General features: G+C 40.5%; 2 protein-coding genes across 3 annotated transcripts in view; one reads left to right on the forward strand and one right to left on the reverse strand.

The window, feature by feature from the left end:
- Positions 1 to 22,224, reverse strand: part of PPM1A (protein phosphatase, Mg2+/Mn2+ dependent 1A) — a 35,935-nt gene extending 13,711 nt beyond the window's left edge. The window contains exons 1-3 of the mRNA XM_068397345.1: positions 21,830 to 22,224; positions 6,539 to 7,390; positions 4,607 to 4,724 (exon numbers count right to left, since the gene is read on the reverse strand). Coding sequence (XP_068253446.1) covers positions 4,607 to 4,724; positions 6,539 to 7,372 — 952 coding nt within the window. The 5' untranslated portion in view covers positions 7,373 to 7,390; positions 21,830 to 22,224. The remainder of the gene's footprint in view (positions 1 to 4,606; positions 4,725 to 6,538; positions 7,391 to 21,829) is intronic.
- A 707-nt stretch (positions 22,225 to 22,931) lies between these two features.
- DHRS7 (dehydrogenase/reductase 7) overlaps positions 22,932 to 27,360 on the forward strand; it is a 36,328-nt gene continuing 31,899 nt past the window's right edge. For both annotated transcript variants that reach the window (XM_068398616.1, XM_068398617.1), the window contains exon 1: positions 22,932 to 23,333. The gene's annotated coding sequence lies outside the window, so the exon portion shown is untranslated. The remainder of the gene's footprint in view (positions 23,334 to 27,360) is intronic.

Below are 27,360 nucleotides of genomic sequence, written 5' to 3' on the forward strand. Positions count from 1 at the left end.
ATAGAAAGCATAGTACTTTCAAGAAACAAAAGGTTAGACATATTAAAAATAACTCACATGGCTGAATGTATGTTAGCCAATACTTGTACCTCACTGCATTACAGCAACATACAAATTTTAAGAACTATTACATACAAATAAAGACCCAGGGACATCACATCTAAGAGACAGTTCCATCCTTAACTCGCTTAGGGGATATGTGAATATTGGGCAGTTATTTAAAGCTGATTCACTCCAGCTTCTGGGTGAAGAGAATCTGTACTGTAGCCAGTCATGTTTGCTAAGAAATTCATTCTTAGGCCTTTTATTTTTTTTTCAAGTCGTAAGCACACAATTTTGTTTGAACTCAAGATTTCAGACCACACCACCCCTGAAGAGTCACTCTTTAAACAGGGATTTTTATGAAATTTAAAGAACAAGCACATTTTTAAAAATGCATCTCATCGGTTTCTCTGTAAACATGAGCTCTTAGAAATTAAAAGAGAGATGAATTATCTCTTGGCGCTGTTGATCTTCCAGTGAATACTGCAGCACACATACAATAATGTGTACATACGTGCATATATATATATACACACATGCACGTATATACATGCACACTAGTTTTCATGTAATAAAGCATTTACACAGCTTGAAGAGCAGTTGGAATTCATCAGTACCACTTTTGAAATATACTCTAGCATTCAGTTTTTGCCCTAAAACATAATTCCAGAAGAGCACACTGAGTTTCCATTTTATAATTTAATTAGTGAGATAAGGCACATCAAAAGCTTTTAAAACCAACATGTATCCAGTCCTTTTTAGTTAAAAAATTAAAAACAACAATTGTGAATTATTTTTTGTGCATGTAATAGTTTTTCAGGGCTGTGTGTGTTTACAAGAAGCACCAGCTCTATTTTGCAGGCAGGCTGTGTAAATTATTTGCAAGGTACAGTGGAAACACTGTCTAGCCCTCAACCAGTGTCAAACTCTGGTATACAAAGCTTTAAGCTGTTTACTTCAAAACCTACATTTTAAATACATAACACCACACACCACAGACACCTCAAAAACTTGCCATTTCCTCAAAATCTATAGCCAAAATTCATTTTACCATCTAGTATTTAATAAATAATCTAACACTCTTAAATCTGAATAAGAAGCAAAGATCTCAGATTTGGTTTGCCAAGTTCTTTTATTGTGCAATTTTGAACATCTAATATATTCTACATTGTGCTAGTGCTAAAGTTCTGCTGTACAAAAATAAGGAATTTATAGTTTACCTATACTACACAGTTTCACAAACTGTAACTGCAGTACATTTAACATACAGTCTCCACTAAATGAATACATTTATACTTTGATAAAACTATAGATACAGACTGAATGAACACTGAAGACACAACAAATGGAGTCGGTCTGCTAGCTGTGTTTAATTTATTGGAATTATCTTCTTTCAATACATCTTACAACCCTCCCCCCAATCTTTAATTTACTTTTAAACCTTCTACACATTTTCATGGCATCAAGTACTGGAAAAATGTACTTACAACCCTAAAACAAAGGATTCAAAACATATCTGCTTTTTCATATTCTGAATGGGAATTCCACACGAAGTTTAAGAAAAAGCCAGAGCTTTGATTTTGTGAAAATATGTGAAGGAACATATAACAGCTAACTTAAAATTATTTACCTCTATATAGGTATAAATATTGCAAGGATTATCTATTACGGAATGATTTTATGTAAAAAACTGAGAACAGAAAAAAAAAAGCCTAGACACGTTTCTTTTTAGAGTCAACACATCAATAACATATTAGTGCAAATAATAGGAACACATTTTGGAATGACTGATTACTTCTATCATGAAGGAGTAACATTGATTTATTGCAAGTAATGGCACAAAGATGCTTCTCCACACTTGCTGCTTCTTCCATTATTATTTATTGTAGCTACGAACCTGGACCACAAATGCATAAAAATTAATAAAAAGAGAGTCCTAGGTGGTACTGTAAGTAGAAAACTTTCTACACTTTTTAAAATCTGCATCGCCTCTCCTTATTCAAGATGACCATCAGTACTAAGCCCTCTTCAGTCTTAAAATTTGCACTACTTCTTAGCAGTATAAAGATATATTCTGGGCTAAGGGAATAAAAGTACAACCAGAAAAAAATGCACATTAGTAAGCATCAAATCTCATTACTTGTTGCACTACACTGAGTACTGAAGTGCATAAAAATACATAATATGCATTTTCACCAAGGTTCCATTTTAATGAATTTAAACTTTAAATTGATATTACAGATTAGTAAGATCTTTCTAAAAGTACTCTTTACATTTTCTAGTTCCTTCAGCTGAAGATTAGGCTTTAAAAATTAAGCACTGCCATTCTTAAAGTATTCTAGGATAATAGCAAGATTATTCACTGTAGTGTTGAAAGTTTCAGGTGCTGTAGCAGTCCTACCTTACTGCATCACCCATTTACAACAAGAAACGATTTAGCTGCACAAGATTTATTAAGTTAAATGTAACAAAGTTAATCGACTCCTGTTCTTCAAGTTCTACTTTAGTTCAGCCTCTCAACTTCCCTCATGAGTAAGACCTGAAAGGTCAAATTCTGCACACAGCTGATACAAATCACTGCTGGGTTGAATAGTGTTTAGTACATATTCATTAATTTAAATAGTATCTTTGTGCAACAATAGACAAAAGATTGAGGACAACTCTAAAAAAGAAGCAAAGACCCTTGAGGGGAAGTACACTGTATTTCCTCAAGTTGTTCAGACATCATCCCATTAAATTAGTATTAAAGTGCTTTATAACTACACACAGAATCCTTCTGCCTCTACGTAAGTATAACACTTCGCTCATTCCTGAAATTCTGTATTTGTATAAATGCAAAGTACCAGCAGCCAAATTAATTTTATGTACCATAATCACACGCAGTTCCAGTGTTTAGGTTCTTCATTTACAAAATGAAGTGTCTGTACAAAAATGTCAGCTTTCCCCATTGTAATATTCCTGGGGTACAACGAGGCCAGCTGAAGATGCAGCCTTAACTTGAACATATTTTCGTATTCTAGGTCATGAGCTTGTCTGAACTCAGACAAAATATCTAAGATACAAAGGTAATACTTGCCCAAATAGGAGAGTTAGCATGCTGTAAATTAATGTGTGAATTTACAGCATACTTGTTTTTCATCAATTCTGTGAGTAGGCATACATAGTAAGCTCTTCAAATGCCTCGTACAAAACCGCTCACTGCTTTGAAATGGAGAAAGCCATCTGACACTTAACTCATGCAGCGTTACCATGCACTTGGATATTGCTGCTACACTGTCAAAAAGATTCACGCTATTGCTTACTGTGCACCACCTTCTCCTATTAGGCAAGTGTTAAGATTAAAACACAGAAATGTCTGTCTGGACCTTTGTTCAGGGGCAGAACAGATGTAGTTTGCCACGCCCTTGCAAACGAGGCCTTAGAAAAAGGTGATACTTTCTGAAGGAGCACCTACACAGGCAGTAAGTGCTTTAAAATTGCACATTAGTTTGTCTGAACCCAGAATTCCCATGTAGGCAAGTCCTCTGTGAAATTTCTGAAGCTGTGCTGTGTTACCTCCATGCAAGTTAAGGAGGAAAAAAAGTGCACAATATATTCCTCTAACTTACTAATCACTGATACCATACTTGTGAAGAACTCTGCATATCGTGCCCTGTGTGCTATTAAGGATTCTTGGAGTATATACACGTAACTAGACTTGTAACATATAGGTCTAGAGGAGTCCACTTCAAAAATAGACTTCACCTATGCAAATAATGCATACAGCTTGTCTTATGTTTCAGAAACAAACTCCAAGCTGTGTTCGTTTTTAAATACCAAAAGGCACTATAAATCCAGTTTTAACGAGAAATCTTTTAAATCAAATTGCTTTCAAATATCATTTTTAGTTAGGTGACCCAAAATGTCTAAGACTTGCAGTTTCAGTTTGAAGTTTAAGAACTCCCAAAATACAAATTTAAAGCAAAATTTTGAAGTACTTATCAGAGTAAGATGAGCTCCCAACTTTTTTTCATCATGAATGCTTAAAGATTAGCTTTGACAAATTTCTGACATACTTTCAAATAAGTAAATATGTTAGCAGGTGCCTTAAAGATGACAGTAATCAAGTTGTAACCCTACCATAATTGATAATAAGATATTATGGCTAACTAATTTGTATATAACTATATGGAAAAATGACACTCAAATTTCCATTTTCACAGACACTTTGCAAAACATTCTGATTATTTCATTCAATTCCATATAACAGGAACCAGGATTTACTGGTCGGAAGTTAGCGCTGTCAATGGACTCATGAAGAACACTGAGCACAAGTGAATTCTTTCTCTGCCATCCTGAATAATTTTCAGGGCTACAGCGTACTGCACTTTCATAGCAGAATTTTTTCAGGACATACAACAGGACTACATGAGTGTCTTTTTCAGAAATGTACACTAGATGGCCAATGGCACTTGAAGGTCTATAAAAAAGCCTCTATGTGTTAAGAGTTTAGTTGTTGGAAGGGGAAGGGGGCCAGGGGGTCTGTTTAGAAACAAAGTTACTTATTTTTTTTTAAATGATCCACCTTCTACTCTGCTTTCCAGGTACTTGTCCAACTCTGCCTCTCTTTTCACTGCCTCTGGCGATACCTTTGGTGCATTCGGAAAACAGATCAATATCACACTCATGTTGTCTCGACTTCCCTGGTGGAAAAGAAAAAATTATTTGAGAATGTATACACACCAGGCTAAATACACAACAAAGCATTTTACACACAAAAATTCACAAATCATATGGTATTAGAATACAACTTTTACTACTATGGATTAATATTACCATTAGCCTTAATTTCTCCCCACCCCCTTACAGAATTCCAGAAGTCTGCCCGTTCATTCAGTACAATTTTTAAGTCACTTTGTTCTTTCCTCTTTCATGGTCTGAAGACTACATGGAGCCAATTACAGACAGCCCATTGTCTTTTAAAAACTGACATTACTAACGAGCGATGTGTAATTACAAAGCTGTGTTCCATCTTGTTTTAAGTACTATCCAGTCATTTTGGGAAAACAGCTAATATGAGATTGACAAACAAAACCATTACTGCTTAAAAGCACTAAGTAGGGAGGTGCTGAATTCAGACAGCCCTTCCACCTAACATCACAGCTGTTAGGGTTTCCAACACCCCCCGCCTTTTGTTTTAAAACAAGAAAAGTTACAAGTGAGAGAATCTGTTAAAAGACCAGCTGGAAGGGGCCCAGGCCTTTACAAAAGCATTCTTTGAAATGGAAACATTTAAAACTCCAACTAAATAGAACCCTAATACTTGAATACATTAAAATACAAACACATTCTGCTTATGAAAAGTAACCGTTTCATTTACTTTCAATACCCCTGTGCTCTGGTCTACAAACATGCATCCATATGCTTAACTTTTAACACCAATTAAACCCACTGTAGTCAGCAAGATTAAGAATAAGCCAGTGTTTAAACCAAGAGTATATGGGCATATGGGGAGGTGCTGACAGTTGGCTACTGCAAAGCTTACAGCATCCACAAGCCACTGTTCCTTCCCTGGTATTTGTTTTCAGGATTACCAGACAAAAACTGTAAACAAAAATACACACATTATCAACCTGCTGAGTGTCGGAAAGCAATTACATTTTTCCAAAATGGAAACAGTGACCTTGTTAGCCACGTGGCAAGAGCGGAGATGCTGTCTCGTCTCTTTAGTATCAAAAACATTGGCTTTTTTACATTTTGACTTCTAGCTTGACTTTGGAAAATTAAATGTCAAGCTACAAAACTCAATACTTCAAACCTCTTCTGTAACTGCACCATCCTGCAACTTATTAATACAAAGTAGGAGTTACTGTAGACAAAATTACACACATTTGTTAAACAAAACAGTCCCACCTTCTTCTGCTTGAGCTAGTTTGAGCTGTATCATACAACACTGAATAAGAAATACAGTAATTAAACCTGAATAAAAACTAACTTAGGAAGTCAGATCTTCATATAGTCAAGAGTAAATTTTAAACTGCAAAATATGAAGGCAAGGTTCATTCATTCTGCATTTATCTTGATGTAATTACGACAGTAATGTTACTACTATATGCCAAAGAAAGGAGGGGAAGACTAGGAAGGGAAAGAATATTCTCCAGATTAAGTCTTAAGAGTTAAGGTTTTGTGAAGTATGTTGTGAAACAGAAAAGGGCAGTTATTGTCCTTCACTTGCCCATAAATTCCCATCAGCTTCTGGTTTCCCAGTGATCACAACATACCTGTACATGATTTTAAACTCTCTGTTAATCAAAACCACCCAGAAAGCCATACTGTTTCTGTTGTGTGTTCATTCCCCCTCTATCACATTTTTGTGGTAACCACGGTAATTACTGTCAAAGTCATGTTAACATAAACCGTTGGATACTTATAGACTGGAATCAAAACTTATTCTTAACTTGTTCATAAACTTCTAATAGTGAAAACAGATTAAACTTCTTCTCTCAAGTCTGGCTACCTTGTACAAGCAGGTGTCCACTATCTCATTGCAAACTTTCTCAAGGTCATCAGTGACTTCAAGTCTGGATCTTACAAAGTCACACAGCTCTTCATTTCCCATAACATCCCAGATACCGTCGCAAGCCAGTATGATGAACTGATCATCTTCTTCTGATCTCTCAATTTCATAAACTTCAGGCTCAGGTGAGACTAGCTGTTCTGTAGGACCTTTCCCATGGACACATTTGTAATCAAAGTCCCCAAGTGCCCTTGAAACAGCAAGAGAGCCATTCACACGCTGAATCATTACAGAGCCACCTGCATTCTGTATACGCTCTTTCTCCAGTGGATTACTTGGTTTGTGATCCTGTGTGAAGAAGTGAACCTTCCTGTTTCTACACAGTAAACCTCTCGAGTCTCCACAGTTGATGAAGTATGTGTGCTGGGGAGAAATCATGACACCCACAGCTGTTGACCCACTTCTGTCTGCGCCATGTTTCTTCTCAGAGATGACTCTCATGTGTTCATCAATTTGCAGAAAACCTGTTCTGATGCCGCTCTTTACACTTTCCACAGATGGGGGCCCATCTGGCCCTTTAAAATCCTGGTTGCTCGTGATGTGATCTAATAAATGCTCACAGCAGTACTTGGCAACCTGTGATCCAGCGTGCCCATCATATACAGCAAAAAACGACCATCCATCAAGTCCATTTGGCAAACCAATCACAGCCGTATGTGCATCCTCCATTTCCACTCGCCAGCCTTGCATACTACTCAGACCGTAACGAAGCCCATTCCCTTGCCCCTGGGCATTATGCTTCTCCATCTTTGGCTTGTCTAAAAATGCTCCCATGATGACTTTCCTTCAGTTCTAAAAAGAAAAAAAGGATGATTAAGATATTTCTTAAGCATCTCTTGTTTAAACATCCTACTGGAAACTATTAAATAACAGCCCAAATAATGTTAAGATACAAAAATACACAGACATAAAGCTGACTTTTCTGTCTCGCTCTCAAGTCAAGTTTGCATTGCTTTCAGCTATTTAAACAAGGACACTGCTACTAGCTGAACTGCACTTTTCAGATTTTTGTATGTATTTACAGCTGTTTTACTTAAAGAATTTATATTCCACTATCATTCATGGTTCTGACAAAAGCCTCTAGTATAAGTATGCACAAAATTAGCTTGAAAGAGGACTTGTTAACTGGCACACACCTGAATAGCTATGTTCCCTGTGATTACTGAGCAAATGAAAGAGTTTCCAGGGCAGTGGCATGCCCTAGATCCCTACCTGCCAGCCACAAAGTCCTGCTCACGCTCTGCTTTTCCGATGGTGATGGGGAAATGAAAGCAAACTGATTAGGTTTGCTTTTGGAGGAAGAAGTTTGGGGTTTTTTGTTTTGGTTTGGTTCTTTAAACAGATAAAGTGATCTGAACGATCAAGATGATGCCAGAGTCTGCATAAAGGAAGAGGCAACACTGGGTAACTAGGAGCAGGACTCAGAAGGAACAGAGCAGCTGTCCCGTTAGGCAGCAGTAAGTCATTAGTTTGGCTCAGCCATCTTGTGAAAGCTCATCCTTAGATTTTCAGTTACATTACACAGCAAGCTTCTCAGATGTCTGTGCCGCAGATTTACTTAAAACCTTAATGTATTCATGCTTCACTGAAAGACAACTGCCCCTGACATGTCTAAAGAAATCTGTTTGGAAATAAAATCACAAGTATTGTGAATTCATGCTTCCTTAGTCAAGCCAGACCAATATACTGCACACCCTATCCTCCTCCACCTCCCATCATTGGGATGGGATGCAGCAAACGTTCATGCCTAAGAGAATACAAATTATATTTGCAGGCAGCGTAAACTGACTGGTTTATCTTCATGGCTTTCACACCCTAACCATCCAACCCACCCTTCTAATCCACATCAGTTTATTTGTGCATTCATTATTAAAAAATCATACAAAATAGGTCACACATTTTACATACTTGCAAATTCTGCCCTGGGAAGCACCAAAGAGTGTGCAAATCACTGTTATACAATACAAGGTAATGGAACAAGACTACGAGCTGTTCTGTTTGAAGGCAGTGGACAAAAATTAACTGTGAGAAGAGATTCTGAAACAGATTTTATCTGAGGCCCCAAATAAGCAGCTGCACTAGCAGAGAAGTTAGTACACTAGGGGTTTTAGAAGGTTTTAACTTGTATGTGGAAAACATATGATTAGTTTTCTAGGTTATAACATCACTTTTTGACAAACACGCTTTTATTGCGAAATACAGCTCCAGCAATAAGTGACACTATAGATCCAACAAAGCTTTTCACATTGTCTCTTCCAGCCACTATCAACCTTTCTAAAACATCTGTATACGTTAGAATAAACAGTCAAGAAATGTTTATATTTGATCTCACCACAACAGTGATTCAAATGTGAGGCACAGGGACTGGATACACACTCTTCGGCTCACATGCTTTGTTAACAAAAACAAAAGTCGCTGCAGGGAGAGAGATGTCAGCAGCAGTACACCTCTGCTTCCTCTCACTGCTCTTAAGTTCTGTCTCTTCTCAAGTGAACACAAAATATTGATACCCACGCAAACTGTAACTAGACAACAAAATATAGCATACACTGGTCTTGTATCCTAAGCACATGCATGAGTTTCCCATTACTGCAGTTGCTAGGAAAAAAATACAACTTAGACTTTTTTATCTTCACATGCAACTCTAGTGAAGTCAGAGTGATCAAAATAATTAGAGAATGCTGCCATAAATCAAATAAGGAATTATTTTGCTCAGTAAGAGACTTTTTATTAATTCCATTAAAGCAGCAGAGCTTAAACTAATGCCTAACACTTTCTTATTGTTGAAGAGATCATGAAATAGCATGCAGATACTCAATTATTCCACCTTAATTTAGAGCTCAAAAAGCAGAAACTGCCCTGACAAATACCACATTTTTGCGAAGTATTTTACATTATTACTGTGTTTAAAACAAGAGAAAAGTCTTAAGAACAGGATACAGTTAAACTGACCACAAGCACTGGCAAATTTGGACTAAAGGCAGTTTTCCTTCTAATCTCTCACATTTCTAAGTACACAATATTCAGAGTTGTGCTCTGTAAGCTGTTCTTCCCTCTCAGTAGTTTGTCATGTAAACCACAATTAAAAATACATACAGACAGGTCGTATGCAGTTCTAGCAACTCATACAGAACTGCTAGCACACTTCAAAAATTAACAAATCCACTCTCCATTTAAAATCAAGTTGCCTTATCCCTCCCCAGAATGTAAACTGAAAGCTGTTGCTATTCTAAATTAAGCGTTGTAGGTGAGATGTTGACACATGATTCTTCAAGGGTGCGAGCTACCCACCGTAGACGCGAATACAACCAGACAGAAGGATAACCACAATGTGGTCACATAACTTCTACTTAGGAAATTATTCACATCCCATAGCGTAAAGCAGTCACCTTCCCAAAACTGCAATAACAGACTGCAGTTGCCTGCCTTGCAACACTCTCGCTAATCATACTTCCACCAGAATGCCAGTCTAAATCTGTAGAAGACTAGGTCAGGTTTTTAAAATCCTCACTGTACCTGAAGGGAAAGCACAGTTTGCTTGTGGATAGGACAAATATGCCAAGCCTTGAGTTTTTCCAGAATTTCAATTCTTGTTCAGAAAAATTTGAGTTTACTATGACCAATCTGTGAATTCCTATGAATCAGAGGCTACCTGCTACTTCTCCCTCCACACCCTTAAGTGTGGCTAAAACCTGAAGTATTTAAAGAGTTTTAGTAATTAAAAAAAATAATCTTAGTTTTAAAAGAAGGGAGGGGAGGGGGGACAACACACACATACAAAAAGGCTGACATAAGAAAGCTGTGCCTCCTTCCTCCTAAAAATACCTTTTCGACTTGTTTTTGAGTCCATATCTACGGAAACATCTTTCACACATGAGTGTCTAAACCACTAGTATGTTTTTCATTCTTTCATGAGGTGGTTTGTGCACTATACTGATTAAGTTGGAATGTCACCTTTAGTTAAGCATGTAACTCTGTATGCAAATCAGATTAACCTATAGCAGTGCAAGCGCCCAAGTTACAGCATGACTTCGTTATGTAATAACACTAAAGAGAGAAGTCAGACCCAGAACCGGCTGCATGCAGGATGTGCAATAAAGCAACACACTCCAAACATGGTTTAATTTAGCCCTCTCTTATATTTCTTTAGTCATCTTCCTAAACAGGAGTCCTCATCTTATGACACTTATTATCCAAATGATTTTACTACCCTTGCCCTTCTCAACCCAGCCAAACATTCTGCAATCATCTTAGAAAACTGCAATCTCATAGCGGGAGACAGAACCAGTCCTCTACTCTGGAAGCCTCAACTTTCAGGATGCTTGAACCATGCACATCTGTACTAAAGGAGACAGTCATTCTTCCTACTCCTATTAAAGCCAAAGTAAAAGTAAATGCACTTTAATAATGAAGTTTAGTGGCAAATGTACGCCACCCACTGTGGTTTTTTCTCAAAGAAGGCCAATTCTGAACAGTACTATAGCAGCGGTACCCTGTAAAAAGATCAGAGGTGCAACATTTTCCTCTGAAATGGTACCTCTAAAACATCATCTGGCACTGCAACTGCCACAATTAGTCAAGCAAACTTCAATTTTAACCTAAAATGATTCTTGGTTCACCATCTCCATATCTGTGACTTCCATTAGTTTCTCCTAAAAGAGAAGAGCTTTCTGCAGTCAAAGTTCCCGGGTTTTGGCTCTGGAGAACAGAGAGGCTTCTGAACAAAACTAAAAGTGAAAATGGACCCCTATGCATAAAAATGAACATGCAGGAGACGCATCTATGAGTGCATCTAAACCGTGACTTCTGAAATTCTGATTTTGTGGAGGTCAAACTGAAGGACAGCCTCTACAGCAAGTGTACGAAAAACTCAAGTTTCAGTTTGCAGACAGAAAAGCAAGTACAGGGCCTAGAAAAATCAATGCAAGTAACAAGATCTTGGATAAAACACAAGAGTGCCAAAATTCAAAGGACTGCAGCATTAGAAACAAAACTGAAATAATGAATGGAGCATGCCAGAGAGTCAGTAGCTAAACTCCTTTAAAATAGATGCAACTGGAGAACAGAGCAGCAAAGAAAAGGAGGGTAATTAGTATACCGGACCATGGACAACCAGGGACAACCACAGATACATCACTGGAATGCATGAAATCTCCTTGCCCCTTCATTTGTCCCTCAAATTGTGCTATCCAGACAGCACAACTGTATCGCCTTCTGATACACATGAAAATAAATTTTACTGTTCTGCTACTCGCTTATTCATTTGCATGAATGTTCAAATGAAGACAAGCCTTAAATTTTCACAGAAGACAGTTAATGTAACTCCATAAAACCCTGTAAAAAGACAATTATTTTTCCAAGGAATTCAGGCAAGGATTTGATCATCTTGTCCAAGAAAACCAACCACCGCCATCTGAAACTTGTACTTTAATAACATGTAATTTAATAATCCTTTTTAAACAATGTTTGCGTTGTATTTCTTCCCCTAGGATAAGCTGCTTATACGAACCACACCGAAGCCATAGGCACTTGCTCAAACTAAGCTAAGAAACTCCAATTTCCTGGAACAATTCTCCAAGTGACATTACGCCCTGTGTGTTGTAATGAGCACCATAAAGTAAGATTACAACCTTTACTTGAACTACACGACACAGAGCAAGTCACCAAACTATACAGACTGCTACTGAATAGAAAAAGGGCATTTGATCACTTCAACTCCAATCTGATCCATGGTACTTCTCCCCCTGCCTTGAGCAGGCTGGATGCAGTAGCCAGTCAGCACATAATTGTGCAAATGTGGAAACATTTTCAGAAGTTAGTGCCTGCTGGATGAAAAACTGACAGTACATACTGGATGCCCCAAGTCAACTAATGTTAACAAACAACGTGTCAGAGATCATCCCAGGGATCGGAAGAATGACTAAAATAAAACAGAACACGCAGATGAGGAGACATAATTACACCACAGTCATGGGCTGAATGAAGTCATGAAAAAGGCTCTTGCCAATGAAACTATTTAAAAGCTATTGGAGGCTATATGATTGAGTTCTGGCACTCACAGTTCAACAACCTCAATAAAGCACTGAAAATTACAGTTGATGTTTCTGAATGCGTACTTTCAGACACAGGGATACACGGCCAACTAGGAGACATGAACTGTCTATGAAAAAGTAGTAAAAAAAAAAAAACAGAAATAGGGCTATTTTAATAAACAAGGACTAACACACAATTTCCCCACCAGAATACTTGCTTCTTGGAGATGCAACTGTAGTCTGCATTATATTTCAGTATGACAACTGCAAATAGAAGAACATAAGAAGAAACTATCCATATGAGTAAGAAAGTGTGTAGTAACATTAACCATTTTTTTGTTTTAGGACAGATGTAGAAGCTATGGCATGTGCCAGACAAAGGGAACAGAAAAAGGCAGACAGATGGAAACATTAGTTTAAAGAAAATAAAGAGAAATAGCAAAGCTCAGAAACAGGCCTTCAGACAGGCAAGAACATCTATAGATGGATGCAAGTGAGAGAGAGGGCAAAAAAACCCCAAAGGTAAGCAAGTTAATGACTCTGTGTGTACAAGAGAAAGTAGGAATTGTTTCAACCTCTCCCCACTTACCCTCCCTTTCTTCCTGTAATTAATATGCAACAGTGATTACAATTACAACTTCATACCACAGCAGAAGACACTAAATCACTGCACCTCCGACATAGCCACCTAGGAGCGCTGACCTCTTGACTGCTGGTCCACAGGTACCACCATTTCACTGAGGTAGGTTGTTTTGTGAGGGGTTTTTTTGGTTGTTTTTTTTTTTTTTTAAACATAACTTCTGCTTAAAATCCTTCCTCCTTGCTAGGAGCTGACAGCCTTTCTGACTGCCTCCCCATACTAAGCAGCAAAATATTTTATCCCACTTGTTTTCCTATGTCAATTTATTTTTCATGAGTGTGTACAGCAGGGTGGGTAGTATTTAGAAGAGGATTGCTAAAGCCTCCTAAAGTCTTCTGGAACACAGAAGGCAACCATTTCTAAGTCAACACCCTCCCTCCAACAGCACGTTTCAGCTTTTTCTTAAAACCTCTTTTTCTGCTCCTACCTTCCTTTCCTGCAGACAACTAAACCTGTTCCAAGGTTAAACTAGGAGCTGCTATTCTTGATATGAGTGTATGTTGGCTGAGGTTCAAACTCCCTCCAAAGGAGATGTATGTAATCTGATTTTTGAAAAAGAAACACCTAGAAATTGTTCCTGCAGCAATTTGACAGACAGTGATGTAGTTTCAAAATTTCTTTATGGAGTTGTTTTCATTTTGCTCTATGGTCTGCTACTGAACAAAATAACCTCTTTCCAGAATCACTACGACCACTGCTGGGAATAGAAAAATCACAACACTGATTTTGAGAGGAGATACAACTTACATCCACAAGTACCAGTCACTCATTGGGATCCTAACATGACTGGCACCCTCAGAACACAATTAAGAGAGAACTTCTTGGCCCAGACAGAATTCTTGCTTCTTTTTAAATATTTGTACTACAAATTAGAGGTGGGGAAGCATAAGGAAAAAAAGCACTAGGCAGCAGTGTTATAAGTACGAGCAGGCCAATCACTATGAAAAACTGCGTAGACAACCAAAATGGCATTAACAAGTACTATGAAAATCAATGAGGTAGCTCTGCATAAATTCATATTCTGCTCTCTGAACAGTATGAGAACGAAAAAGCCAAGGTCCTTGCTTGAAAGCATTAATAAGCAGAAAACATGCCCATGCTGGTGTTTAGTTCAGCACCTTTCTGGTTATACTTCATTTTCCAAAGATTTCTTATTTAAAAGTGTTGGAAGATAAACAAAAGACACCCATTTTAGACACAGAGATTAGACAACTGCTTTGTTAATAGCACACAAACTCCTGCAGACTCCGGCCAAAATTCAAAGTCCCATTGAAGTAAGCACTGTAAAAAGGAACTGGAAGATCCAAGGAAGCTGCAGTCTATGTAGACAGAAGTCAGGAGAAAGGCAGGCCTTGCTTCATTTTATATATCAATGAGGTGCGGTAAGATTCACATTTTTTGAAAGAGCAAGGCAAACGAGTGAAAATAAGAATTCCAACCAAACTGCTCATGTCAGAAGAGTATATACAGTGCTATGCAGCTACTCCAACGGAACTATGCCCAGCAATACAGTTTCACTAGAAAGAAAATACGGGCAAAAAGGAAACAGAAAAAGACGACACCAAAGAACGGAGTTATAGTAAGTCATAAAAGTTGAATTACAGTTTTTTTCCAGTATTTGTAACACCAAGAGTGCTCTGTCACTGTCATCTACCTTCGTAACAGGGTATTACCCCACTCCTAGACATCATGGGCCTAATCAACAATTTTTGAGTACAAGCCACTTACAGTCCAAGGATTGAACAGATCTGAACATATCAAATGCTTCAAGTAATAGCCCAAAACTCCCTGTTCTTTAAACTTCATTTTTTTGATGTCTCATTTACAGCTTGAAGTCTCAGCATCTTTGTTCACTGCTAGTATTATCAACCAAACAATATCTACAATTCAAAAAAACAACGAGGTTGAAGATTCATAGAGGAATGTTTTCTTTAGTGGAAGAACCACACTATTCCACTGCTATTTCTGTGCCAGAAAGAAAAAAAACAAATAAACAAAAAGGATTTGCTTTTTTATCAAGTTTAGCTGAACCTATTCAGAAAAATCAAACAGAAGTGGAGCCCTAGCCTGTACTACCACTACCCAAAAGAGGAAAGTGAAGTTCTTGGGTAAAAAGCCTCTAGACCAGAATGACTTCTTTAAAATGACCAGGACTGTTCAGGCTGTTCGAAAGCCACTGGAGTGAAGTCAAGCTACTGCCAATTTGTCTTTGTAAGTGTTTTAGCTGAAGTGTTAAAATAAACTAGGAAAAAGATGTTACATGGAAAAAGGTCTCAATGGGATTATTTGCTGAGACTCCACAAACAAAAGGAGGCTTGAATAACAATAATTTAAAAAATAACAGAACACCAAATGCATTAATCGAACCATTCCTGAAATATGGCAAAAAAATTACACTCACACTCTCTCTCTCTCATCTGTGGTGATGAAGTTCAGGAAACTGCCACTTTTTTACAGTTAACATAATTCTGTATTGTCGCCTGTGGTAACGTGTATGAATTCTTATAAAATCCCAACATCCTTCTGTTATACTGTTTAACTGATACCCTCAGCACAAACATTTTAAAATCTAAGTTAATACAGTCCTACATACCTTAAAGAAAACTGAACATCACACTATCCCCTCTTTTAGTCTTTGTGTCTCCAGTTGCTTACCAAGGCCACTGCTCTTTTTAAAAAATATTTAAACTTCAGATCTTCCCAACTTCAATAATAAGCATCATACATCTATTTATTATTTTTCATATAAGTAATTTTTTTATCAATATGGAAGAATAAAACCTAAGTGAAAATAAAGTTTATACAGATAGCACTTGGGAGTAAAACAAAAATAAACTATTTAGGGAAAATGCAATCAGTTTGTATGTGCCCAATGATTACAAGATGATTCTTGCATGAAGGTCCCAAAATTTCCTGTTTAGCCAAGTACTCAATATTATGAAATAATTCAAAGAAAGATACATAAGCAATTTCCCAGATCCTTCAAGCAGCATACAGGAGACTTAAAACCTGACGGCTACACATGGGAATAAAATGGGAATAAAATAGGAAATGTTCTGAAGTGTACAGCTATAACCTGGCTTTGCCTGCAAGGAAATGACATCAAGACTATGCCAGAAGCACATTAGGACCTGGAAGTCAAATCCTCAAAGCTTAGGAAAAGCTGGAGTCTGTTCATTTGTACACACACAGAGCTTTTATTTACAAAGTTATTTGCCCTCGCATCCCCAGCATTCCTATGTCATTAAAAGAACAAGGACAGAAGATGACTGCTGGAATAAATCAGATTTTCCCCCCAAGACTACATAGAAATAGAAAAAAAAAAGAAACCAAAGGAAAAAACCTATTGTTTTAACTTTTTATGAAGACAACTTTCAGGACAGAGGGCTTTCCTCTGAGGGTCACACCGATTACCAAGTTCATTTCTATCACTATCAGTGCAGAGCTGACAGATTTGCCTATGATCAACAAGGCAGTAAGATGCTCTCCTGAGTCCTAACTTGAGTTCACTGCAGCTCTAAATATTCTGGTCATCGAATGAGGACATTGTTGAATTCACCTGTTCTTTAAAATACAGGCAGTGCTAATGCCAGCTTACAGGGCCTCATTCTGCAGCCTCAGAATGGTTCTTTACAGAGAAAGGCAGTACTAGATTTTTAAGAAAAGCCTGTCCAAACACTTAGTAAATTGGCTGGGGGAACCAGAAAATTATTTACTGATAGAAACTGATTGTTTCTTCATTAAATGCTCCTACAATTTAATACTAACCACCTACCTGCCCACATTTTTCTGCATTCTGCATCCCTTTCCAAAGACTGGGTTTTACTTAACTTAGCAGATAGCTGGAGAATTCCTTAAACTCATTCCAAACACAAAGAGCTTAGGCACAGTTTACACAGTTCTCATGGCTACTGCATTTTAGGGTATTCCATAAGTAAAAAATAAAACGGAATTTTATGCACAAATAGCTATGATATATGGTCAAGAAGAACAGAGACAACCATTCAAATTCCAGATCAAAAGTACAGTTGGCAGTTAAAATGAATTGTATGCATAGATACATAAAATCCTTCAGGTTCCAGATGAGACCCAAACATGAAAGCACATTTCATCCTCTAGGTCACAATCCAGCAAGGCATTTAAGCATGAGAGCAACATCATACATCTGAGTAGTCCCACATAAGTCAGTTGCACGTGGCGTATCAGTGTAAGCACATTTAAGTGCTTTGCTTTATTTAAACTGCAGCTATCAGAATACAAGTCATGTTACGCTTGAGTTTCTTGGGCTTGTAAACTATTATCTTAGAAGACTTTAGAGACCTTTTTAGCTCTTGAAATATTCTTGCCTGAACTGAGAACTAAGATGTTGGCAATAAAAAGGCTAATGTACTTTTTCCTCTGTGTAAACTCCTAGCATTTCTCTGCATTTCAATATTGAAACCTGATTAGCCAGTTTTGGTCTTTCCTTTGTATCACTCTTAGATGCTCTCTTGCTAGTAAACTGCTATAAAGTTTACACGCTGAACAGTAGAAGTGTACCTCACTGGAACTATCTGTAGATGAAGGAAGTTTTTATTCTGTTGTTTTAGTCACATACAAACACCTTTTTAGAAGAGCTGTTAAAAAAATCTGACACAATCTAAATTCACATGTTTATAAACACACTCTGTTTTGTAGACTTCAGTAGCAAGCTGAAATATCAATTTTACCAGTATGTGAAAACAAAAAATTTAAAATGAACACCAAGTAAAACAAAGGCTTGTTCAGTTCAAACACAAACAAATAATAATAATAAAAGACAGAGACTTGACAGACATCTGTAGCTTAGTATGTGGTTGAACACAGAGCAGAGTTTAGCAGAGAGAAATACAGACAAGGAGACCTTACAGCAGACAGACATATAGACAAGCAGACCTTACAGCATTGGTTTAACACCAGTAACACTCAGCTGGATACCACCTCTATCCGTGAACAAAAGTCAGTCCACTCACTCCCATGGTATCACGCTTTATTCTCCTGCCCCAATTACAATTTCCTTAGTCTAAACACTCTTCCTAGTCTAAAGATTTAAATGATTTACTCTAGCAATATCAAATCTTAATAAATCCTAAATTGTTCCTTCACAGACAGATAGCAACAGGAGCAACGTAAAGAAGATACAAAGAGATAATGCCATCTCCACTGTGATCCACACCACACCATGGCTCAAATACATGAATCCTTCTTAAACAATACTTTTATGCACTGGCTAATGGAATGTACGTAAAATACCATAAAAATCACATTTTATGTACATTCCCTGGATCTTCTAAATATCCTAAGGACACCGGCATTTTTTCAGGGATTACATATTGTTTACATGGACTTTATACTTTGCAATTTGCCATTTTTTCAATGAAGACCACTGTAGTTGAGCACATTTAAGTTTTACAGAAGTTTATTTCTTATCCTAGTATTTTTAACTGAAATTTGGATCATGTGACTAAAACTACAGTCATCAGTAAGAATTCAGCAACAAAGTATTCTCCAAAAAGAGCTTAATTTTCAAAAGAACAAATGAGACTACAAGTTGCATCATTTAAAAACAGTTACAGATGATACACCAATGTTTCAAAAAAATATAAAAGTGAGGTACAATTTATGCGAAAAGAGAGGCAGAAATTACAAAGGGCCACATGCAATGGTAAGAGGAAACATTGTTTGGCTCAGGTGTAGCTATGCTAAGCCCCTAGTGTTTCGACTTCAAACACTGTTACTATTCAAGTCTTTAAAATGAGTTGCAGGTCTGCAGAGACAAAATGAATACAATTATTTTACAGTACTTCCCATTCCAAAACTTGCTTATTTAATAGCACAACCTGCATCATTCAATCACTTAATTGCAATGCAGTGCTGCTTAGCCAATTACGTAAAAAAGTATTTTTACTTCAGAATAGACTTGAACACGTAAAAATTAAGGCAATAGTAATGTCAATATTTTAGTAAGAAATAAGTTATTGTTAAATGACTTATATTTAGGTCATCCTGTGAAAGCAGCTGCTTTATATTCCCCAGTTCCACTAAAAAGGAAAAGTGCAATAAGATCTCTTATTGACAGCTGCATTCAAAAACATACCAGTTACATAAGTTTGCAAATTATACTGTGCCAGAGTTAAATATCTAAGCATTTTACCGACAGTTCTTAAAACGCTATCTCAGCAAGAATGACTCAACTTCACTGCATAAGCTGCGCTCCAGATAAGAAGCAACTAGCTTGATTTTACAGAAAAAAACTTTTTTGTATTCTGCTTTAATTCAAATTGCACTAAGTGCGTTCTGCTTGTTTAGACCTGCAAGCTTCACCAGTCATTTGGCATCTCCATCTCTCCTCCTCGGTTTCAACAAAAGCATCTCGAGCTTACCTATGGACAGCTAAGTGAGTACTTGGAAAACAGGAGTAGTTTTCTACTGTACCTCAAGGGGAGAGATTTACCAGACAACCATCAACCAAAGGACTAAACCTATAAACCAGAGCTAGGCCTTGTCTGTATACGAGAAAAACATGGCTATACCAGAAGACCATAAGAATACAGACCAGCTCTCTCCAGTACAAACTACATTTATCACAGGGTTTTATCAGATATCTATGTCTGTGAGGAAAACACTAATAACTACCATGATGCATTATCAAGTCTTTTACTCTTAGCCTAGCCTCATATACAAAAGGCAGACCCAGGACAGCCTGGAAGAGAAAACTTCAGGAGCAGCTGTCCCTAATCCAGGGAAAAATGCTGGTACACCTATCAAAACTGCCTTCCTTCAACACCTTTCCTTTGAGTGCTATTTTGACTGGATAGGTAAAATGTGAAACTTCCCTGACTCATGTTTTTTCCCCCCATCCCCTACCTCTAACGTTATTCATAGAAAAACTATGAATAGTAACAGAAGGGAAGCTATCAGAGAAGAAATGCGGGTAGAACTCGCACAATTCTTGGTCATTTGGCAATTCACACAGGGACCTGAGTAACAGCACCCGTCTTGCTTTGATTTCACTAGTGCCTCACAAATCCTGCTTCAGCCACCTGAGCACTGAAACAGTACATGTACAGGCTCAGGGAAGTAATTTCCTAGAATCACAAGAGTAAGAACTTCTACTTTATAAAATGATTTTACTTATGCTGATGTTAAACATCACAATCTAAGGAAAACATATTACCTACCTTCAAACCTACTCCTCTCAGGATCTACAACTGCCTTCTGCTTAAAAAAATAAAAATAAAAAATGCCTTTGTATGACATACAGGACCTTAAACCTTAAGGTTACCACACAGGCCATCTGAATGACCAGGACTTTCTCATTTGACAAAAGGTACAACTCAAAAAAAAATACTTCCTCACAAGTACTACGGTAAACTTAAAATGTTAGTTTTGCAACAACAAAATTTTGCCATACACATGGCAACACTGAAATATTTTACTTGTACTAAATAAATACAAACACATATCAAACAAATGTCTACAAAATCTATTATTCTGAAACTATTAACCTGCAGCCAGTCTTAAAGGTGCACCACAATACAAGCTAACATAATAAAAAGGTTAGACGTATGCTCAGAACCTCTGGCATTTAACATGCAAGCCCAATTATCCAGTACATCACGGACAGCTTTTTAATCGAGGAGAGCGTTTTCTTCTATCTGCTTTTAACACGCACACTATGACAGATCACAGACCATCAGCGTAACCTTTGCTCACCACATTGTTTTCAAAGGCAGCGAAATCTCTCTCAAACTTTAAACCCCTGAAAGGCGTTGGCAAGGGAAAACCGCCCGCTGCATAATAATGTCACTATTTGGGGAGTGCTTGATGCTCCGACCCTCGCTAGGGTGGGGTGCTTTATAAATAGATGCGTTTATTTTTTTTCCCAGTGCCGTGCCCCAAGCGTTTGGGTGGCGATGGGAGAGGAGGCTGTTTATAGCCATTATTAAATGAACTCTGAATCGGCCAAGAAGGGGGGGGGGGGGGGAGGAAAGCTGCTGCTACCTGAGCCAGGCCCCAAACGCTCTGCTCACCCTCCTCCCTCCCTTTCTTTCCCCATGCCCAGCCCCAAGGGGCTGCGTGCCACCCCCAACCCTTCTGCGAAGCTGCCCGCAATGCAGGGGCTGCGCAGCGGAGACCCGCGGCCAGGCCACCCTCAGCCCCCGGCGGGGTGGAGGGGGGCTCCCGGCAGCAGCAGCAGCATCCCAAGCAGGCTCGCACCCGCGCCGCCCCCCTTCCCATTTCCCTCCCTCTCGCCGCCCCGACCCGGCACCAGCTGCTGCCACCGGGGATGGCGCCTCGCTCCTCACCCGGGCTCCAGGAGGGACGACCGCCCCCCCCGCCCGCCCTCCCCTCTCCCGCGGAGCCGAGAGGGAGAGCAGCCCCCGCGCAGGCCGCCCCCGCTCGGGGCACAGGCCCCGGGGCCCAGGCGGCGGCGGACGCGGCCCTCCAGCGCCCCGGCGTAGCCCGGCCCCGCCGCCACCCCCTCACCCCGCCTCAGCCCGGCCCGCCGGAGGCCCCGCACTGCGCAGAACCACTTACCCTCCCGGCCGCGGCCGACGGTGCCGGTTGTGGCGGGCAAGGCCGCGCTCCCGAAGGTGCGTGGGGGCAGGGAGGCCGGGGGCAGGCGGGGACGTCCGCGGTGGGGCCGGCGGCGGGCGGGCCGGCCGGGGGAGAAGGGGAAGGAGGGGGAGAAGGAGGAGGAGGGGGGCACCCGGCTGGCGGCCTCGCCTCAGCTCATTCACAGGCGGCGGCTGCGGAGGGCGGCTCTGTGCCCAGGGGGAGCCCAGCGCTCATCTCGCCTCCGCTCCCCTCCTCGCTCGCCGCCGCCGGCCGCCGCTGCCCCCTCCTCCCCGGCCCCCTCCCGCCCGCCCGAGCTCCGCGCCCACTCGCGCAGCGCCGCGGAGCGTCGTCCGTCCGTCCGTCCGCCCCCCGCCTCTCACGCAGACACACACACACACACGCACTGCGCCGCCGCTGCCACCGCCTCCCCTCTGCGCAGGCGCGCCGGGCGCCGCCGCGCGCCTGCCTGCGGCCGCTCCCCTCCCCCGCCGTGGCCACCGCGCGCGCGCGCGCCGCAGGGGGAGGGGAGGGGAGGCGGGAGCGCGCGCGCGCGCGCCCCCTGGCCCTTTCCCTCCGCGCCGGGGGGCGCGTGCGCGCTTCCCCCCCCCCCCCCGTTAAAACAAAACAAAAACCACCACTAAAACGCCACAAACGCCGCTTTTCAGGGCAAAAACACGCCTCTGGCGCAGCGGGCGGGATACCCGGATGCTGGGGCTGGGAGAGCTGCAAAGGGCGGGGGGGGGGGGAAACCGGAGCGAGGCCGTTCGAGGTATTACATCATCCTCCGTCCCGGGGCTGGGCCGCACTGAGCATGCGCGGAGCGCGTGGGCGAGGCACGCGCTCGGGCGGGGTGGGGGGGGCGGTGAAGACGTCATCGGCACCGCCCCTTGCGCTGAGAGGAGAAGGCGGGGCGAGCGCGCGCTGGGCCTGTGGCGCGTCCCGGCCCCGGTGCCCGGCCCCGGTGCCCGGCCCCGGTGCCCGCCCCCGCCCCGGCGGCAGCTCCTCGCGCTCGCTGCTCGCCTGAGGCCGAGGGAGCGGGGCCGAGGTGGAGGCCCCGGCGGGATCAGGCCCTTGCGTGCCTCGTCTCCCTGAGGAGGCGACCGGCGCGGGGAGCTGCGCCTCTTGCTCCTTGGCGGGGCCAGGCTGAGGAAAAGCCGCCCTGCTCGTGTCCCGTCCCCGAAGCCGCGGGCCGGCGCCCGGCCGCAGGGACACGCAGGGATATCCTCTTACCCGGCTGAACCAGAGCCCTGCAGGCTTCCCTGCTGAAAGCGCAACTGCTGGCAAAATCAGCAGCGGATTATCAGTAATGAACGCGTAATGGGTTTAATAATCCCATGATTTTCAGCTACGCTTTGATGAAGGCTGGCCTGTTGACAAACGGGACGGGAGTGTGTTCAGGGAGCGACTCCCCCTGCCTGTCTGCAAGGAGCAAATTTAGAGGACGAGCTGTTGCACAAACCTCTATTCTGTCTAATAGACAGAGGTGAATGGGTTGGGGATGCTCAAGGAGGCTGTGGTGGGAGTGGGGCCTGCCTGGGAGAGGGGTGACTGGGGAGGGGGAACGCTCCCTGCGGCTAAATCCAGGGTTAAATCACGGGGCTGGGGATTTTTGAAGGTGGAGTGGATGCGAGGAGGAACGTTTTTAAGGGGAGGATTAGGGATGCATAGTAGTTTTGAGGCTGTGAAGAAGGAATTGACTACAGAGGGAGTGATACTGTAGAGTGCTGGGGAAGGGTGAAGTGGGTACTTAGCTAGAGAATCAGGAAGGTTGCCTGCTTTAGATAGTTTCCATCTTTAACAGCAATCAGAGCAAACAGCCATATGTTAAGGTTTCCCTAAACTGAATGTTTGGAAAGCCCTCAAACTGCTGGTTATGTTCCCCTAGCCAGTGTAGATAACAATCACTGCAGCTTCAACCCGAGCGTGCCCACGACTGAAGGCTGGTAATTGAGGGCTCTTGCACACATAAGACTTACAAAAACAGCAAAGCCCTACCTGGAGATAGCTAAAAAAGCTGTAACAAATGCAACAAAACCTCATCGTTGTAGGGCTTTCCTGTAATAGATAAATTGACAGTGCTTCAGTGTGATTACAGAATCTCCAGTTGCCATTGCTGACTGACTGGTACGTTTGGAGCCGATCTCACCATGTTCATCCTACTCGTGTTCGTTAGTGTGATAATGAACAGGGGTGCTCAGTGTTGTGTTAGCTATTTCAGGCCTTTGAATTGTAGTTAAATGCCGCAAGATTCATTAGTGGAAACAAACCTTTAGGGAGATTTAAATGCAAATTATTCTAAAATATGTTGTGAGGGAGCAGAATATATGCAGCGTATTCCACAATGAAAGGGAGATTCTGCAAGGTCATGGAGTAATTCCCATAATCTTCATCAATGCAATTTTGAATTTCCTCTTGGTACCCAAAGATAATTAGTTACAATTTTGATGCAGTTCAGATTTTAAAAACTGCATTTCTTCCCCCCCCCAACTTCTACAATATACAGACAAGGGAGAGATTATGCAGAATTGTTCCTGAAGGCATATGCCATGCTGCTTTAACCTCTGCACTTAAGCATAAATTTAATTTTCACCCTCCTTTTCCACTTTAATAAATCTCTGCCAACATTTTGAATTATATACAGTTGTGGATTTAATTTAGATTCTACTTGGTGTTACCTACTGCCCAGCATTAGCTGGGTTTTTGTGTGTGTGTCTTTTTTTTTTAAATAAAAGTGAAGGAAAACATGGCCCAGCTTTTTTTGTGATGCCCTAGTTTTAAACTGCAGGAATGTAATGACAGCAGAGAGTTTGCTGCTGTCATTTTCTATTTATATGTTTTTCTTGGGAAATTGGATGGAGTCAAATTACCACAGTATTTTCTTAAAGTGTAACTTTTATTTAGTTTGCTAGTTTTTCCTGGCCTGTTGTACTGACAATGGTAATAAATATTTACAAGAAATTCAAATATCACATTTAATTAGGATAAAACAGCTGTGTGTAACCTATCACCGGACTATGCCTGTTTGTAGCTGATGAGACTACATCTCCCAGCATACAACTCTTTATTTTCCCTGCAGCTGTAGATCAAGATGGGATACAGCTCATTGGGACCTGTAGTCACTAGAGCCATTAGCACCACGGTCAAGGAGGCCATAACAAGAACCATTGCGAAAAACTCCTTCAACACTGTGTGATAAACCATGCCTGAATTATTAAGAACAATCATATTTCACTGTTTGGAACAAGAATTTTATATTAGCATAGTAAAGCATATTTAAAATGATGTGCTGTTCCCAGCATAATTTTAGAGAATATTATTTTTAGAAGATTTTTTTCTGCTTCCTGTTACAGCTTTAAAAAAGTCTTTAGATGGATGGTATTTGCCAACAGAATTTAAAAAAAAAATCTCTATATCTAAATAAACAGATATTTGCCACCTATGCACACTTGGTTATTGCAGGCAGGAGAATGATTTTGTCCAATATATTCACTGAAACTGTCAATTTAGAAAATTCCACGCTTTGCCCAATGAAGCTGTTCCCAATTACATCATTTCTCATAAAAAGAGAATACAGGACTGCAGTTGCTACTGGGATCACATGGCAATTTAACTGCATTTTGGAATCCGTTTCCACCATAATGGCCATATTCTGTAGGAGTCTGCTGTAATCTCTGCGTGTTGGTATTGCCCAAAATGCTTCTTTTAACTCTTTCAGTTTTAATACCAGTTGGTTAAACTTCTTTTATTATAAGGAATATCATGAGGTATTGGAATTTTGTCTGTATATTCTTTAAAGAGGGGACAAATATTAACTGTTGTGTTACATGATTTAGATTTCTTGATCCCCAAGTGGAAAAGCTGTCCTTCCTTCAGTGTCTCACATGGAGTTTATTCAAAAGGTCAGGAAAAGCAGAGCCTTTTGGTTTCAGCTTCCGTTCCTTATCAGCCCTCTTATTGTCTACCATGAACATTTGATGTAGATGGGAAATAATGTATTTGAAGTTACTCTGCAGCCTAAAAAGCTGATAGGCTGTGGGGTTTTGTTTGGAATAGGATTTATATCACCTAATAACGCTCATCTAAATATTAGATGTATAATCAAGCTGTTGACCAGTCTGTCTTGGTTCAGTGAGAGAGACAGGCACCTTCAGATGATCATTACTCCCATGCTCACGTTGGTGTCTAAAGCAGGTTGGGTGAGTTGCCGTCTGAAGGGGACTTTTTCTCTCCTGTAGTTTCTGTGACTACAGAAGAAGCTGAGATGACCACCTAGACTAGACCCTGAATTTTTAGGTGGCTAAAATTAATTACCTGTGGTGCTTAGAGATTATCTAATAGAAATCTTCATATTAATGATTTGTGTGGCCTGTAATAGTGTGATCATGAACTTGCCGGAGCTTTATACTTGGCTTGTGAAGTACTGATGCCCTGCCCCATCTCCTCCAAGGGGCTGTACCTATTTTTGGAATCTAAAAGCCAGCTGGATGACTATGCTGCAGGCTTTACATCATCTTGGTACTACTATCCCTGCAACACCCTGGTGTGATGACATCTGTAGGTATCTGCTCAGGCAGCTGTGCCATTGGGAACGCCACAAAATGCCAGTACTGTAGCTGTGATTAATAATCACATGATGTTTAAGTCATCAAAAGCGCACACCTAGGGTGTATCCTGTATCCAGTCTGAATTTATCTGAAAGATGTCACAAAGACTTTTGAAGAACACTGTATGCCAACGTCTCACATTCTTGAAATGCAGCAGTTCTGACACAGTTCACTTTCTGCTGGAGTCTTGAAAGTGCTACGCAAACTGCCACACTTTGGCCCCTCTGAGACGAGATTTATGGTCTCCTGATAGCTTTTTAAAACAACACGCAAACAGTTAGGACATGTTAAAAAACAAATGCTAGTACTTTTCAATCTACAAAATTAGGTACAAAATCATTAGGGCATCACAATACGGTTTTCTTATTCGAGCTGTAAGAGACAGAAAGCAATGCTCAGTCATGAGAGTTATTTTTCCGGTGAGAATTTGCTGATGGAAGTAACCTGCAATTCAGGAAAATCAGCAAAAGCAAAGTACAGTAAAGACCAAAATATCAATAGAGGGGAAAATCCTTTTAAGCTGAAAATTAATATAAAGCTTTATTCTAGAATGTTGTTATTTTTATCCTGCTATATTTCTCCTACGTTTTTGTATGGGAAATATGGGAAAAGCATGGCACCTCCCGATTTCTTCAAAAGTCCAAAGTAAGATGACAAAAATTCAGGCAGCTCAGGAAGATAAATGCCGTTTGTCAAGGTTTTCAGAGCTCATCTGCAAATCACCTGCATTTCACATGGTTCCTTCTGTCTGTAGCAAAATGTCATTGATGAGCTGGTGGGAGGAAAATTTGCTTTTCATGTGAAATGGGGAAATTAAAAAAGAATGTCAATATAGTCTGCAAGCACTTTAAGGAAAATGAAAAGTGAGGAAAAAAAAGAACGATTTATTGTTCTTATTTTTTTTTC

The sequence above is a fragment of the Nyctibius grandis genome, chromosome 4 (assembly GCF_013368605.1).
Source record: "Nyctibius grandis isolate bNycGra1 chromosome 4, bNycGra1.pri, whole genome shotgun sequence".
In the NCBI taxonomy this organism is placed as follows: domain Eukaryota; kingdom Metazoa; phylum Chordata; class Aves; order Nyctibiiformes; family Nyctibiidae; genus Nyctibius; species Nyctibius grandis.